General features: G+C 39.2%; 1 protein-coding gene across 8 annotated transcripts in view; it reads right to left on the bottom strand.

The window, feature by feature from the left end:
- Positions 1-16,079, bottom strand: part of KDM4B (lysine demethylase 4B) — an 85,064-nt gene that overhangs the window by 49,593 nt on the left and 19,392 nt on the right. For all 8 annotated transcript variants that reach the window (XM_085517923.1, XM_032441011.2, XM_032441009.2 and 5 more), the window contains exons 6-7: positions 3,369-3,418; positions 533-636 (exon numbers count right to left, since the gene is read on the bottom strand). In XM_085517923.1, coding sequence (XP_085374049.1) covers positions 533-636; positions 3,369-3,418 — 154 coding nt within the window. The remainder of the gene's footprint in view (positions 1-532; positions 637-3,368; positions 3,419-16,079) is intronic.

The following is a 16,079-nucleotide window of genomic DNA, read 5'->3' on the forward strand; positions in this document are numbered from 1 at the left end:
GCTTCCAACTCAGTTCCCTTTTCTGCACCCAGGCAGTATCATGCCCACAAACACTGTCCTTAAACATTCTGGCAGGACAAGAGCTTTGTATGCTGGCAACACACAGAAGCAGTAACCGCTTGATTGAATCTGCACAAAATCCATGCTTGACTGAGGAGATTTACTTCTTGCCCAAAGCCTTTGAGAATAAGCACATTAAGATGATCATACCAAATAAACATGGCCCCTCATTTCAAATAAAAGGACTTAAGAAACAGACAGATCCTTTCTGGCTCTGTGTAGATAGAATGCTTTTACAAATGAGAATCTGCATATATAACTCCTGATTTTGGTTCACAAGGGATCCAGAAAAAAACAACTTAAGATTGCGTTGAAGAGCTACCTGAGAGTTATGCTGCCTATTGAAAAGCCATAGGACATGGATCAAACTGCTCCAGACCAGCTGCAGAGAACTGCTGCCTTAAAAGAGGGTTGTCACAGTTTGTGCATCTCAGCAACTTGCCAGCATCCTCAAAGCCCCTTCTGTACATACCCGGTCAAAAGGAATGCCGTACTTCTTCAAGATTGAAGGTGAAATGAGGGTCATCTTGTGACGGAGGAAAGCATCACATCCCTGAGAACTTCCAGGAAAAAATCCTGTAGAGACATTGCAGAGAGGACTATCACTTTAGGAATATTAAGTCATTATTTAATCAGTGACAAGGTGACAAAATGAAAACCTGCGTAAATATTTTACGTAGATCAAAGCAATGGGCATACTACTAAAGATGTCAAAAATTAGCACATTCCTCATTGTTTCAAATACCACATAAATTTTGTGAAAAAGATCTGAATGTTGAGGCACATACGTGTTAATTCCACTCACAATGAGAGTCAACATCTAATCTTACGTATCTGAGCATACACAACTTGGCCAAAATCTCAGTAAATCCCTAACAAATTAAGAAACTGAACCTGGCTGTCTCCAGTTTTGGCTAAAGTCTGAACAAACCATTTTCTTAGTATGGACAAGGAAAAATTGACAAGCATGCACCATCTACTCCATACTGAGATGTCCTTTTTATGCATTCTCTGATGGACAGCTATATTATTCCTGGGAAAGTAACACAACTGTTATCGTACGATTCCAGAATGATCTGCCCTACATACCAGCCTAAAGAAAAGAAAGAAATAAGCATGCAGATGTTAATATTCAGTCAAAAAGAAAGAAACAAAACAAAACATAACCACTACTGTGTAGTGGAAGGAGGGACACTCATTTATTGGTCACAGAGGTCAGAGGCAGAGACACTATGATTTAATTCAGCATCTCAGCAGTACAAAGTACAAGTTTGACCATAGCTGCAAGATTCACACTGTGTCAAAACAAACCACCAAGAATTAAAAATATTAACATTGGTGTCAAACCAAACCTCTTTATGTCAACACTTCCTTCCCAAAAGCATAAACTAGACTGTAAAAACGTGGCGTTCAAGACCATGCGCTTCACTCCAGGCAGGTGATTCAATTAACAAATGGTGTTTATGGTATTAAAAATCAACATTATTTACAGAAAGAAAAAAAATTTAAAAAGCAACCAAGCTCAGAATACAAAACTAATTGATGGGACATAATGGAAGGGGTTTCGGAAACTGAAAAGAATTGCCAGATTCCAGATTTTCCTATATTTTTGTACTAAAAGCATTTACATTAAAATGATGACTGTCTCCTGCCTAGTTTGTCATTCTTCTCTGCAGTTCCTCTTTTTAATGCACAGTTTATGTGGCTCTCATTAAAGCTACTAATAAAGAAGCACATTTTAAGTGATTAGCACGAATAACATGGCAACACATTAGCATTCTCTCCATGGACTCCACAACTCTCTCTGCAAGCCCATTTAGAGCTCAGCTATTCATTTTCTGTATTAACTGCACACTCATCTTTCCAGAGAGGACATCTTCATAGTATAGTCCACTGATGTATAGGATGGGGAGGATGCCCAAGCAGTAACACTGTTTCATTGTAGTTTTTAGACATTATTCATCCCAACTTCCAAAAGGTACTAAGCAAAATAAAACAACCAGCTCAAAATAAAGATGAGATCACAGATAATGTGTCTGGTTTACACACTGTCAGCCACTGCTGTGCTTCAATATTTTATTCTTTTTTCTGCAAGCATGAAACAGTCACCAGAATGTCAGACTGCCAGCAAGAAATGCCGTTACTATGAAAACCTACTTAATTATTATTATTATTACTCCTCTGCATCAGAATACAGCCTTCCAATTCTTCCTGCCTCTCTTACCACGGCAGTGCTTTTGCTGCATTAATTTCAACAGATTTAAATCATTAGAGTACACCTCAATGGGGATGGAATATGTAGATTTTGAGTTAATTGTGCCAAGACAATGGCTTTTTTTTGGCTGGGCGGTGCTTAGAGCATTTGCAAATATACAGAAACAGCAAAAAAGCACAAATAAAACATCAACAAATAAAGACATATATATTTCTGCAGTCCATCATCGTTCCTGATACTGCCACCATTACCAATTGGAAACCAGAAGTGTCAAAAGCAGAATGCTGATGTCCATGCTTGCTGCTCACAGGATGACCTTGGCAGGCATTTAAGCAAGAACTGCACACACAGCTTTGAACAGCTGAGGTCAAAACTTAGTACAGCCCAAGCTAGCTCTGCTCTTTGAGATGGACTGTATTGTATTGAAAAGATGGTAGAGGATTAGGCTGGAAAGGAATGCCACAAACACCACTGTATGTTGTCATAGAGGAAGGCAAGAACTCCACTAGCTGTTCTGCATGAGTGCTGCTGTGGATTTTGCTTAAACGAGATTTAAAGTGATCTGCCAATACTATGTACATAACACATAGCACAGAAAGAAATGTTTTTTAGCACACCTTTTCCCAGCAGAGTGTGTGTATGGGATGGAATCATCACCAGTACTTCAGACTGCACACCACAGAACTGGAGCAACAGAGTTCTTACCACACTTCCACAAACCTCCTACAGAGATACATGATGAACTCCATTTCCCATGCATGGTCTCAATGCTTTGAAAAATCAAGCTTTTTCCTCCAATTTCAGATAGGGCCATGGTGTGTCAAGAGACAGGTTTTAAGAAAACAGCTCCACTATGAAGAATTGTGCACAGCACTTCTGACATGACAAGGTTTCTGACTCTGATGCTATTATACCAATGTAGGTTCATCAAGCAGCTCATTCAAGAGTAAATTATAGCAGTCAGTTCAAAATCAATACTTTATAAATCTTAAAATTCTTTACAAATCCATTTTAAAATTAAGGGTTGGTTCCTCTTCTGGAACCACAGAACACATCCATCTACAGCACTAACGCAGGAAGAAGCCAAGCTTACCTTTTGCCAAACGTTCCAATCTCTTGCCATGTTCTGGAGGTATGGCATACCTAGGACAAAGTTAACAGAGAACAAAAAAAAATAATCACGCCACAACTTAAAAACAGTGGGGAAAAAAAAAAAAAACACTAAAAATGATGATAGTAATAACTTCTAGCACAGCACTCTTAGATTAACGTCTTGAAAAGGAAGCAAAAATTTAGAAGTCTGGAAGGTATCAGTAACATGTTGGTACAAAAGGAGGAGGAAAGCCAGTATCTCAGTAAAGCCCTTAAACATGTTACACAACATGTGAGGTTTTCCTGACACTTTTTAAGAAACACCATCTTAAGCTGCATAAGGCATAAGGAGAGCTGAGGTGACAAAATGACAGTGCAACAGAAATCACTCAGCTTGGGGAACAGCACTCTTGTTTTCTGCAGGAAGGATATGTGCAAAAGAAACTCACGAGGCTGTGCTAAAGACAAAGACATAAGAAATCTCAGATGGGCTGAGAAGGTGTGAAGGAGGATCTCGGTGCACTGACATCTACAGGGAGTGAGGATAAACATTTTTTGAAGACAAGTGTGCAAATCTTCTTTGGGTTTCTTCAAAAAGTAAACACTTTTCATAACAGCCAAAGCAGCCAATTGGAGTGGGATTGTGTTGACTGACTTGAAACAGAATTAAACTGTTAGGTAATTTTCTTGAAGAGGTGAATGGGAAAAGTGGGGTCTTCAGAGAAAAAACACATTAAAGAACACAGGGACCTGTTTCTACATTTTTTTTAAATACAGTTTTCTGTGATCAGGAGTAAAAAGTGTACAAAAGAACATCAGTGAGAAGAGAGGAGGTTTCTTCGTTTGTTTTGTGCTGGTGCAAAGTACTGAATGTAACTGAGGAAAAACCATCAACTGCCTAAAGTCACACAATACTAACTGAGATATTCCCCTGTGATCTCCCCCCAGAAGATCTTAGTAAGCTCACTCGTTTCAAGTTACACTGCCTCAGTATTCACAGAAGGAAAAATCAAGTGCTTAAGACTTTACACACTCAGGTCATGATGTGACTGACCACCACAATATAGCAAAACATCTGGGTATAAACATATAAACATCATATAAACATATAAACATCTGGGATGGCACAAATAATAATGCCAGTGGAATTTTGTAAATCGTTGTTTACATGCTGCATCAAATTAAATATGGCTGTCCTACCTTTTTTCATAAAAAGAAGAGAGAGTTTTGAAAATATATATTTATTACCGTCTGTAACTTTTGCACAATGTGAATAATAATATAAAAATGAGTTATTTTTGTTATCTTCAATAAAATTGTCAGAACTATCACGTCTCATTATGACAAGCTGAAAATGGGACATTGTAAGCAAGCAACCACATGATCTCAACAACACTTGAAGAGTACTGTTGTTCTTCAAAAAACAAGTTTAGAGGACTGTCTGCCAGTCTTCTTGTTCAGCTTCTCATTTTTCAAGTCAAAAGTTTATCTACAACGTGAGGAAAAACAAATAGAAGTCATATCCCAGATGGCTTTTCGTTACAAAAATTTACCTTATCTGATCCTTGCAGGTTAGAAAGGATAACAAAGGAAAGAAATCCTACATAGGATGCCCTAAGATTTAGACATTAAGCCGATTTAAACTGATGGCTTAAAAAAATCTAAGGGAAAATACGATGTAGCACCTAATCTTATAAAATAATAAACACAGCAACAGGCTCCCAGCATACTCTGACCATCCTGACAGTGCCTTAAATTGTATAATTATCAAACAATTCAATTTCATTTGTCTAGGACAAAGCTAGGAGCTTTCATTTTACAAAGACAATTTATCACTTACATAAACGTGATAAAACTAATCCTGATCCAAAGCTCCTTTGTGGGATTAATGTCCCTTAAAACAGGGAAATGAGACATTCCAGTCCTTGTGGGAAAAACGCTGAAGGATTGGGAAAGAACTAATTTATGGCTACAAGGCTGCTGATGATTAATGTAATATCCCCAGTCTACAATGCAACCTTCACTTAATTAGTGTCTGTAATTGGGAGTTGTAAAGATAAGATTAATTGAATCTTGAGGATGTTAAAAGTCTAATATATTGGAACATGGTTACTGTGTTATCTCCAACTGCAGACTGCAAAAAGCCAAGCTGAGCTTTGGAGAATAGTCCATGGAGAGACAGAGAAAAAGGACTTGCTTGGATAGGAACCAGTGAGAGAGGAGGAATTTCCAGCTTTTAAAAATGAAGTCTATGTAATAGTATGCAGATCAGAACACCCTACCACAGAACAGCCTCTTGGGAACAGCTGACTCCACATTTATAAATTAACTTTTTTTTGTTTGGACCAAGTCTTTTAGGAAGCAGAGTCTACGCTTTCTTGTAAATTTATTCTTAGGAATTCACAAAGTTAACTGCAGAAGAGAATTAGGAGTAAGTCAAATTCTATTTTAAGGTACACTCACAGATCTGACTGATTTACACAAAGATAAGCAATAAAGAGAGAATTCGGGCTGCTACTTAAAACCAGGAATAGAAACAGAAGCCTTCTGCAAGCACTGAACAGATCGAGCGAGCCAGCTTTATGGGATCAGACAAAGTGATTGATTACAAGGTAAAATAACAATGGAGGTGACATGGAAGGATCGGAAATTGCTGCAATCAAAGGAGCACTGTAATTGAGCATGCAAGCACTCATGAAGGGGTGGCTTTTGTGTACGATCTTATGGTAGCACCCTGTGCTCTCACTGCAAAATGTGCCCAGACACTTATCAGGGACACAGAAGGAACTGACAAAGCAATGACATTCAGTACCCTTTGTTACTGACCCTCTCGCACCTACAGGCTGGGGCTTATATCAGTAAAGCACTTCAATTCCAGAGAAAGCTGAGAAGACTATGCTTCACTACATCCAATGACTTCCTTTTCTATAGGCATCACTCAGGAAACTGCAAGATTTTTTCAGCAAATAGGAGCATTCTTTTTCCTTTAGTACTCCATACCCATACTAAGAGAAGTTTCCTCTGGATAAACACCAAAACCAAAAGCCACTCCATCAAAAACTTGAAGGAAAAAGAAGAAACACATGTAAAATTGCTTCCCTTCTCTATCCCATTAAGATCGTACAATAAGGGTGCTCCACAAAGTTATGGAAAGAGTAGGAAAAGCACAGAAATACAAGAAAAATTTCACTTCTGCATCAGTTGGTCAAAAATAAGACTGTAATACCTTGTAAAAAATCTCAACTTGAACATATCAGACTAACAAGAACCTGATTCTTCATCACAGTTGACAGAAGCATTTTCTGACATCCAACTGCCCAGGTATAACTGAACTAAGAGTACTACAGACCTACCTTTGCTTCAGCCTCCAGTAGACACTTCTTTATAACCACAGCAAAGATGAAGCAAGGATTTTCTGTTGTCCCACTCATAAAATTAAAGGGAATTGATAGTGGCAGCATAAATATTTTAACAGCTTTTATTAATAACTCTCTTTTTGTAGATTACTTCTGCTTCAGAGAAAACATCTGCAACTGCCTAAACTGCCTCCAAAATATACAAGCGCCAAAAACGCTGACCTTGAGCCAATGCTTCAAGCGTAGTGTTTGTCCCTTCTGGTTCAGCAAGGTCCCCCATAAAGCTATGTCTATGTAAACAGTGCTAAAGCAGCCACTGTCCTAAGGCATACCAAACTTGCAAGAAACTGAGCTTGCAAACAAACCAAGAAAGAGCCAAACCTGAAAACTGCCATGCTGCAGTCTGTGGGATTACAAGATGAATAACGTCTTGCTGCTTTGCCAGGGAACACAAGATTTACAGAACAGAAAAGTCTCAAAAAATGGTTATAGCTGTATGACTCAAATATCACCTTACCCTGAAGTCAACAATCTGAAAGTAATATACTGATTCTTCTAAATTACCTTTTCCTACACTTTCTACTAAAACAAGAGCATGTCCCTGAAATAGATAAATATCGCTTCTACAAAAATGGAACTTTGCTGCTCTAAATGAAGAATTCTCAGCTTCCAAACTTGTTTCACAAAACTTAAATTCTAGCATAACTGATCTCTACTTCCATATAATATTCTGAGTTCTTGAGGATCCCTCAAACCTCATTCTGCTTGTAGTTACCACACGTTGAGATCACAGGTCTAGAAGATGCATTTCCCAAAGCTACAAACATGTAAGACAATCAGAATCACAGAAGCACAGAATTGTAGGGGTTGGAAGGGACCTCTAGAAATCATCGAGTCCAACAACCATAATCATAGACGTTATTAAAGGTTCCTTCCAACCTAAACTATTCTGTTTCTATGATTTCCAAACAGTGGTAGTTTGCTTTTGTTAACAAGCAGCAAGTTTAACTGGACAGTGCCCTTTTCACCCTTAATACAAAGGATCTTTCCTATTTACCATAAAGGATGTCATTAATAGTGTAATTTTCATGGTGTTTTGTTTATTCCCCTGGAATGGTTTGATGGATGCGGATAATTATCAGACTATAAAAGCCAGCAAACGTGCCATTTTCTATCGCTCTAAATCATCAAACAAATAAACTGTGAAACAGCATTTTTGAATACAATTTTCCCCTCTAATGGCTTAGAATTATTATTAGGAACAATGAAAATAAATAAGCAAATGTCTTGTGAGTTAAAAATCAAATGAACGTGTCAGTAAATAAAGAGAGCACACTGACCATCCCAGGATGCAAGGATTAGTTTAGAAGCCATTAAAAGATGACACAATGAGAAATTCACTACTGCAATAACACCATTTACAGCATCAGATCTTCTTCAGGGACCTTCTGACTAGCTCAGATCCTGACCTCAGGGCTGCTTCATCAAAGCAGGAGGGTGAGTATGTTCAATTTTGTCTTCAAAGCTATTAAAAATTTCATCTATAACATACTCCTGCCTCAGGCAGTCCTCAACCCACTCACACACTCCCCAACATTTCCCCCCACCTCCACCCCCCCTTTAGGAGGCACTGTTCCTACCTGGAGCTGTCATTAGCTTTGGCAGAGCACCAGAGCATCCCAGCCCTTAGGTCAAGAGTCTCTCAAAGCTTCTGAGACCTTTAACTGCTACAGTTGTGACACACACATGGATTTTGTTAGTTACAATGCCTTGCTTTCCCACCTTGCGCGTCATACCCAGCATCTCCTCCACCAAAACAGAACAATTAAGCAACTACTAGATTACTAAGCCTCATGCATCTAATTTCTAGCAGAACTTGGGCACCATGAGCAGGAGGTTCAGCTGCAAGGCTTCAGAAATGTCATTTCACTCTGATTCACATTAGAAGTTATGAAAGTTAATTTCACAGTGCCTGCACAAGGTCTGGGCAAACAGGGCCCACACAGTTTAACATGCTATAATTACTGGAATAAGGGAAAGAAAGAAAGAAAAACTGAGCAGCACATCTTAAATATCTAAGAACATGTGTCATACAGGGGGTTAGTTATCTGTCTTCAAAGCAGATTTAGTTGTGCCAAAAATACTGACCCTTTGAAGACACAAATGCCAACCCACTCCCAGTGGTGATGAGCAGAATAAAGAGCTATTACTGCAATCTCTGTAAGACAACATTGGCAATAAATGCATAATCTGAACTCTAACCCTCAAAATCTTTAGCTCCCGTGACTGCAACTGTGCTACCAAAGCCAAGTAATAAATTAAAAATCCCTCAGTCTGTCAAGTATGCTTACCACCCAATAGAAGCCATTAAGAGCCAGTACTACACGCTGGGGAGTCCCTCATCTGCAGTCCATATACTGGTTCTAAGACTTAATGTTTCAACAATTACAGTGTGACATCTCCAAGCAGTATCAAACTAAAGTTCCAGAAGTTGTTCTGCCCTATTCTTTAAGTGGGTTTTGAAACCTGTCTAAAAATAAGGCATTTAAAACAAGAACGGACTGTTTCTTAGAGGACAGCAGTGTCAGCTCCCAACCCTCTGCAGTTATCCTTTCTCCCTCCCAGTTTGCTGAAACATAGCAATCAACTCCCTTTCTTCTCATCAGTATGTGAGGTTATCCAGCAGTGAATTTGCTTTAAGCATGCAGTTTGACTTCTTGAAATCGCCATTCAGAAAGAAAAAAAAAATCTCTGGCCTCCCTCATCCATCCCCTTTTCTTGTGGTTCCTTCGCATCAAGAATGTAAACACATGCTCTGGAGATAAGATCTCGTACTGATCAGAGAGCTTCTTGTTCCTAGGAAAAAGCCTTTATTGAGTGTCTGCAGTTTTATCTTTAATGGATCATTTTACAGGAGAATAGATGCTAGAATCCAGTATCTTTAACCAGCAGTGTCAATGATTCCAAATAATGACATTTTTATTGAAATACACATAGGAAGAAAGATAAACACAGAGGCTTCCAAGTAACTGCTCGAACAGCCGTAATAAGGAGTAAACAAGTAATGACAGAACAAGATTACAACCACACAAGCACACCAAATCAGCCCATCTTCTAAAGCTCAGAGAGGAATGAGCTCTGCAGACAGCTGCTCAAGAGCAACCCTTTGGGAACCAACACAGGAAGAAAATCAGGACAAAACCTGCTCAGAAAGGGTCTGTGTAGTGTATTTCCCATGATAAGATCCCTTTTCCATCACATCACAGTCTAATTAGCAACTCTGCTGCCAAGCACAATACAGAAAAATGACAAGTAGGTTTGCTCCTAACAGATCAAATGGGAAACCTCCTCCTTCCCTTAACAAACTGAAATTTGTGTAACTGCTCTCAAATGTGATGCCTGGTAACATTAGGCAGAATACTGCTAGTCTTTCTGGGCTTCGGACTGAACCCTTATGGATCAACTGCTGGAACAGCCAGCTCCCTTCACATAAGGCTACCATGAGCTAGAGACAGATTTTCAAGAAACACACAGGGCAGCAGCTTTTTAAAATTCTGATTTTAAAACCAAGCAAATTTTTAGGAGCCGCGCTTCACCTACAGATTTTTTTCCTACTTTTTCCTAAAATTACAGAATTTTAACTAATTTCACTTTTTTCACTTAGAAGTCAATAAATGCATGATTTTTTTTTCCACAACTAAAATGCAATTCTTAAGCTTTACTTTAAATGAGGAGATAACATATTAACAGCCATCTGGTCTTGGGAAGACTGCTGATGTAACAGGCCAGTGAGCTTCACAGCAACAAATGCAGGCACCGAGCACAAGTTTACAAACCACAGTGGAGTGAATCTCCTCCCACACATACAAAATAAACCCATAGTTTGCTGCTATGTGTGGTGAATGGGTAGTGGGAAGCAGGTGCTTTTTCTTAGAAGTGTTTTGGGAAAAACATTCTCCCAGATCCCCCATGGTACGTTGACTGCCCTCTTTCAAAAGAAGTGGCCAGAACCTCAGCAGAGATATTAGAGTATTAACTAGTTACCAGCCACACAGCACCTCAACAATGCAGAGTGCTATTTAAGTGCTGTCACTTCGATAGGCTTCTGTTCTTTTAGACTATACTTATACTGTATTTGGCATCAGCCATCATCAATTTTCTCTGCTGTGCAAAGGGAAAAAAAAAAAAAAAACAACCCTGGTGATGTCTGTCAGCGTGTTAACAAAACGTGAATAAAGACAAAGCTCTGCAACACGGTTGGTTCCTTCTCACCCAACCAACCCATTTTCAGGGCTGTGCCAAGCCAGAATTTGCAAGTTCACTCTCCCGCAGGGCCCAAGTCAGATCAGGCTGAAAGAGTTACATGAAGCATGGAAACACATCTTCCTCCCATCTAGTCTCAGCAGCAGAGTGCACTGTTCAAACAGCTCTGTTATTAAAACCAATCTGTGATCCTGTCAGACTTCCACAGATCTTCATTTGAAATCAGGCCCGAGCTTTGAGCAGACTCTTTCAAAACACAAGAATGACTTTCGGTGAAAGCCTTCTTGGATCAAAGGCACACTTCTTTCAACCCAGACTGGGTCTACTGAGCTGCGGTGAATTAGTAGTGATGGCAAAACCAGCCACACACATTGAATGCTGCATCAGAGGAGCAGGAGCCCACTTGAAGACACGGCTACAAAGATAGGAATGAGATCACAAATCTGCATTATCACCTTTCAAGATAATTATGGAAGGTTATAAAGATGAACCACAGATCAGAAGGATCTCCACTTTGCTACGTTCACTCGTTCACTACAACCACTGTCAGATGGACTGCCCTGATCTCTAAGAGTTTTTAATTTCAAGAAACAAACTGAACACACTCAAAGGAAATAGATACAAAATGCACAGACTGAAAAACAAAATGGCAGTGTTACATACTAACACGTGTCTTCTGCTGTAGATTTAGGCAGGGGTAAGGATGACAAATGGAAAGAGCAAAGGGCTTCAGATGGAGGGAGAAGGGAAAAAAAAAAAGCACAAATATAGCAGAGCTGAGTGGAAGGAGGAATACCAGATGCATACACACAGCCGGAGGCTGAAGTCAATGCACTCATTCTTACAGGGCAACAGTCTCTCTTCAGACAGTTTCCACAATAGTCTGGCTTGACCTTCATGGCATTTTCTCTCAAAGTTAGGTAAGAGCGAGTGAAGAAAGGCAACATGCAAGTCCAACCTCCCCAGAATAGCGTGCCGCCTCTGTATCAGGAAAAATTACCTTTTAATAATCTGCAAGACAACAAAAATCCAAGTCTATTAAAAAGAAAAATTTCCACTACTCCAACTGCAAGCATCTGATTTGGAGGATAATCACCTTAATACAAGCCAGAGCTCATGATTCTTCATATAGTTTGTTTTGATGACTTAACTACATTAAAACCAATCCAATCCCTACAATACACCAATCTCCTGGAATTTTATAGCAGATTATCAATGTGCACCATTCCCGCTTTACTGATATTTACATCATCCTTCAGCCACAGCACCACCTTCAGGACAGACAGTACTCTCAAGCCCGGAGGAAGCCTCGTTTGAGAATCATCAGCAGAGTGTGGCTTGTATTGATTAACTAATGACTGCGGTATACAAAACTTGAAAGGCTGTATTAATAACTTGCCATGGCATTGCTCTCATTTATCAGTGAATTACAGGGGGATGTAACTCTGCATCTCAATACATCACTCTTTTCACAAATCTCAGAGCAAATCAACGTGCACACAGATTCACATTCTAGAAATCCAGTTCCAAAGCAGCTTCCACCTCACGGTTGTAGAACAGGTAGCAGAGTGAAAAGCTGCTCTGCCTGGTCATACTTTATCTCGCTTTCATTTCTTTTAATGAATATCCCTGTTCTTTATTCCCCCTTTTTTTCTTCTTCTTCTTTTTTTCCAGTAGAAAAGGGTCTTGCATTGCCAAATCTGCCTGAGAGTAAATGGTGGTGTTGTTAATCTATAAATCAACCATCACCATAAATTCTGCTCTTTTTCACTCCAAAACTGCAAAGCTGTAAAACAGATTACATGGGATAGCATAGGCTGGAAGAAAATTTGTGAGCTGCAAGGAACCCATCACTGCCAAATGGCCTTCCCCTGCTTTTCCTTTCTCCTCTACTCCACCCCAACAAGCCTATTAATCTCCACTGTCAAGAGTGAAACACACAAACAGCAAAAGTACACGCACTTCAGAAAAAGGCAGCCTCACACACTTCCCATGGCAGGCTAATGCAGAACTTGAGGACCAAGGGGATGGGGGAGAAGGGTATGTAAAATTTAAAAAAATAAAAATCAGATATCTATATATAGAGAGAGCGAGCTACATCTATCCTCTGTATGGAGCAAACTAAAAAGTCATAGCATAACAAATGCAGAGTTCCCTCAAGGGCAAAGTCCCCATGTGATTCCAGCTAATCAACCTTTAAGAAACTCAAGGATCTCCAGGGTGCAAGGGTTACTGAGATCCTAATAATCAAGACTTCTAATCACATCTTATCAATTCAGTGATTCAGCTGCCTTGTGCAATGGCTCCCTGAGGGAATGTAACAGTTAGAAGGCAATAAATGATGCAAGGGACAAATGCCCTTCCCCCCTGCTGCTATACAACTCAGTATCAATCCAGCTGCTCTAAATGAGATTACATCGAGTTCATGACAAACTGCAACATATGTGAGAGTCTGTTAAAGCAGAGAGATCGTGCAGAATACCACACAGGGGAAACGGGGACAAGGACCCAGTATCCTGCACTGAAAATGAGGAATGATAGAACCTGAAGAGTTAAGCTCTGTGACTGTATTGGGTCATTTTATTTCCCCAAGACACTTTTCCAGGGATCAACATTTTCTATCCTGGGGGAGGATAGGACAAGATTTCTGACTAAGACAGCTGCAGTGCTTCCTAAGACAATAATGAAAAATAAAATCAGCAGTAAGATCCTCAGCACTTGTGTATTTGCAGCTGCTTTAGGATATGCTGTTAGCCAAGAAAAAACAAGGTCCCTCTCAAAATCCACTCTCAAGGGAACAAACATGTTTTGCTTTAAATCTCCCCATTATATCACTCTCAGAAAATGTGATATTTCCCTCCTGACAGTGGCATCAGTAACATAATCCAAATTTACAAAAGCGTAGATGTTATAAGCAAGTCCTCCTATGAACTTGTTTTCCTCAGCTCATACAAAAAAACCTACCCAGCACAGGCAGCCCTCCTCAGAAACAGAGGAAAGAAAGTACCAATTATTTAATCAATAAAGTTTTTAGGTAACTCTACAGATTGTCAAGCAAATGGTGTTGAGCCTTCTATAAGACAGAACTCTAAAAGTAGTCCTTAAAACATAATTGAACATGATCATTTCTTTCAACTAGTTACATTATTTTACATTCCTCTGGTAATTTGTCCTTAATTCTTCATAAACTGTTGATCTGGCAAAAGTCTGACATCTGATAGCAAACAGATTAGGCAAGACCTGTTTTCAACACGGGAGTGTTTGGAGAGAAGACCATACAACTTCAAAGCTGAGCCCAGCTCCCTCTTTCAATTAAAGGGGAATTAAGCATCCATCACAGTAAGGAAAGAGAGACATTTTATAAAAATCAGTTACTATTCTCAGTGTCACTCTGATTTAACATCTGCAGTTCCTAAGAAATAATACAGAGGAACATCCCATTAATACTTACAAAAATATATCTAACACTGCCGTTATATGGCAAGATTAGTCACAAATTATCTGAGAAATGCAATGTTCACCACCCTGTAAAATTAGCAGGGACACCAGATCACAGGGCCCATTTTGTTCTCTCAAACACCATTATTACTGCTACAGCAATTCAGGAGTGTAAAACAATAACCTGTATATAACACAGGAAGAGAACCCACATAAATGATATGCAAGACCATAATTTATACCAGGAGACAGCATGTATGTGCATTCATTATTTTACTGAGATGAAATGAAATGATGGCAGAGTACTTCAGTGTTTAAAAATATGCTTTGGAAATTGCAAGGACTGAGATGCATACAATCCTCAGTAAAATGCTGTAATAAACATGAAGTATTAAGACTTGGCATTCAGTTTTGTTGCTTTTGTCACTATAAAAAAAATCAGTCTTCTGTTAGCATTGCCTGACAATATGCTCAATTTCAGATCTCAGCATATGAACGTATAACGTAATTATATATAATATGTATAATTGATACAGTAAAAACTCCTTCCACAAGAGGTTTAATATAGGGCTGCAAAATGAGATACATTCAAACTTTTGGGGAAAAAAAAAAAACAAACAAAACCAGAAGAAAACAGACTATGAAAAGGTTGTAATTGAGTTACTAATATGAGAGGAACTTTTCTTTATAATGTGAGGAACAAGCAAGCAACAGACTTGGTCTGGCAGCTCCCTGCATGAGAAGCTCAAAATGAAGTTACACTACAAATTTGTGGTACATTTGATGGACAGTGCTGACAACTTTCAGATTACCTCTTTAATCTAATCTGACTTATTTTCTAGTTAAATCAAAAGAAGCCTGACCACGCTGCAGACCAGATGTGCATACCCTTGAAACACTGAAACAAAGAAGACGATTAACTTCAAGAAGAGGCAAGCATAACCCTAATGAGGCAGGATAGGTATCATTGCAGCAGCAGTTACACTGGTTAATAACAACAGTGCTCGTTCCTCTTATCAGGAGACAAAATTTAAGAAATAAATGCAATGCAGACTACAGACACAGAATCATTTCACGGGACTGGAAGAAGAAAAAAAGCTTTCTCCCATTACCCCCTCAGCTTTTCCCCATCACTAAATGACCCTTCATTACTCAAGCACTTCACTTAGTACTGAACAGCATTTTAACCTGCATCCCCAGTGACACAACACTGGGTAGAGATCTTATTTTGCTACTGTCTGTTCCACTCCATTTATGGCAAAGGAACAGTGCAAGAAAGTGCTGGCAGCAGGATTTCTCTGCAGTGAAAAAAACATATTAATCAAGGAACTGTACGGCTATGCAGCTGCTTCTTGGTTTGTGCAAAGAAGCCATCTTCTGTTGCTGAAACACCAACATTTATCTTAATTCTAATTCCAGTCTCAAAAGCTCCTGTTTTGCAAGAGGTAAAATCTAGAATTCAAAAGGTAGAAATAAGATATCTATGCAAAATAACACTTCAATACCTATCTTCCCAGATCTACAGAAGAGAGATTCCTCTTTCAGCTTATCTTTGTCCACCAGGATGGCTTCTCGTGATTTGACCACACCCAGACCTCCCTGAAAAGTCACTTCACCTCTTCCACAGAAAATAAACATGACCATTTCTTGCCAAA

This window comes from Coturnix japonica, chromosome 16 (assembly GCF_054131305.1).
Source record: "Coturnix japonica strain WE chromosome 16, WE-NBRP24, whole genome shotgun sequence".
Lineage (NCBI taxonomy): Eukaryota > Metazoa > Chordata > Aves > Galliformes > Phasianidae > Coturnix > Coturnix japonica.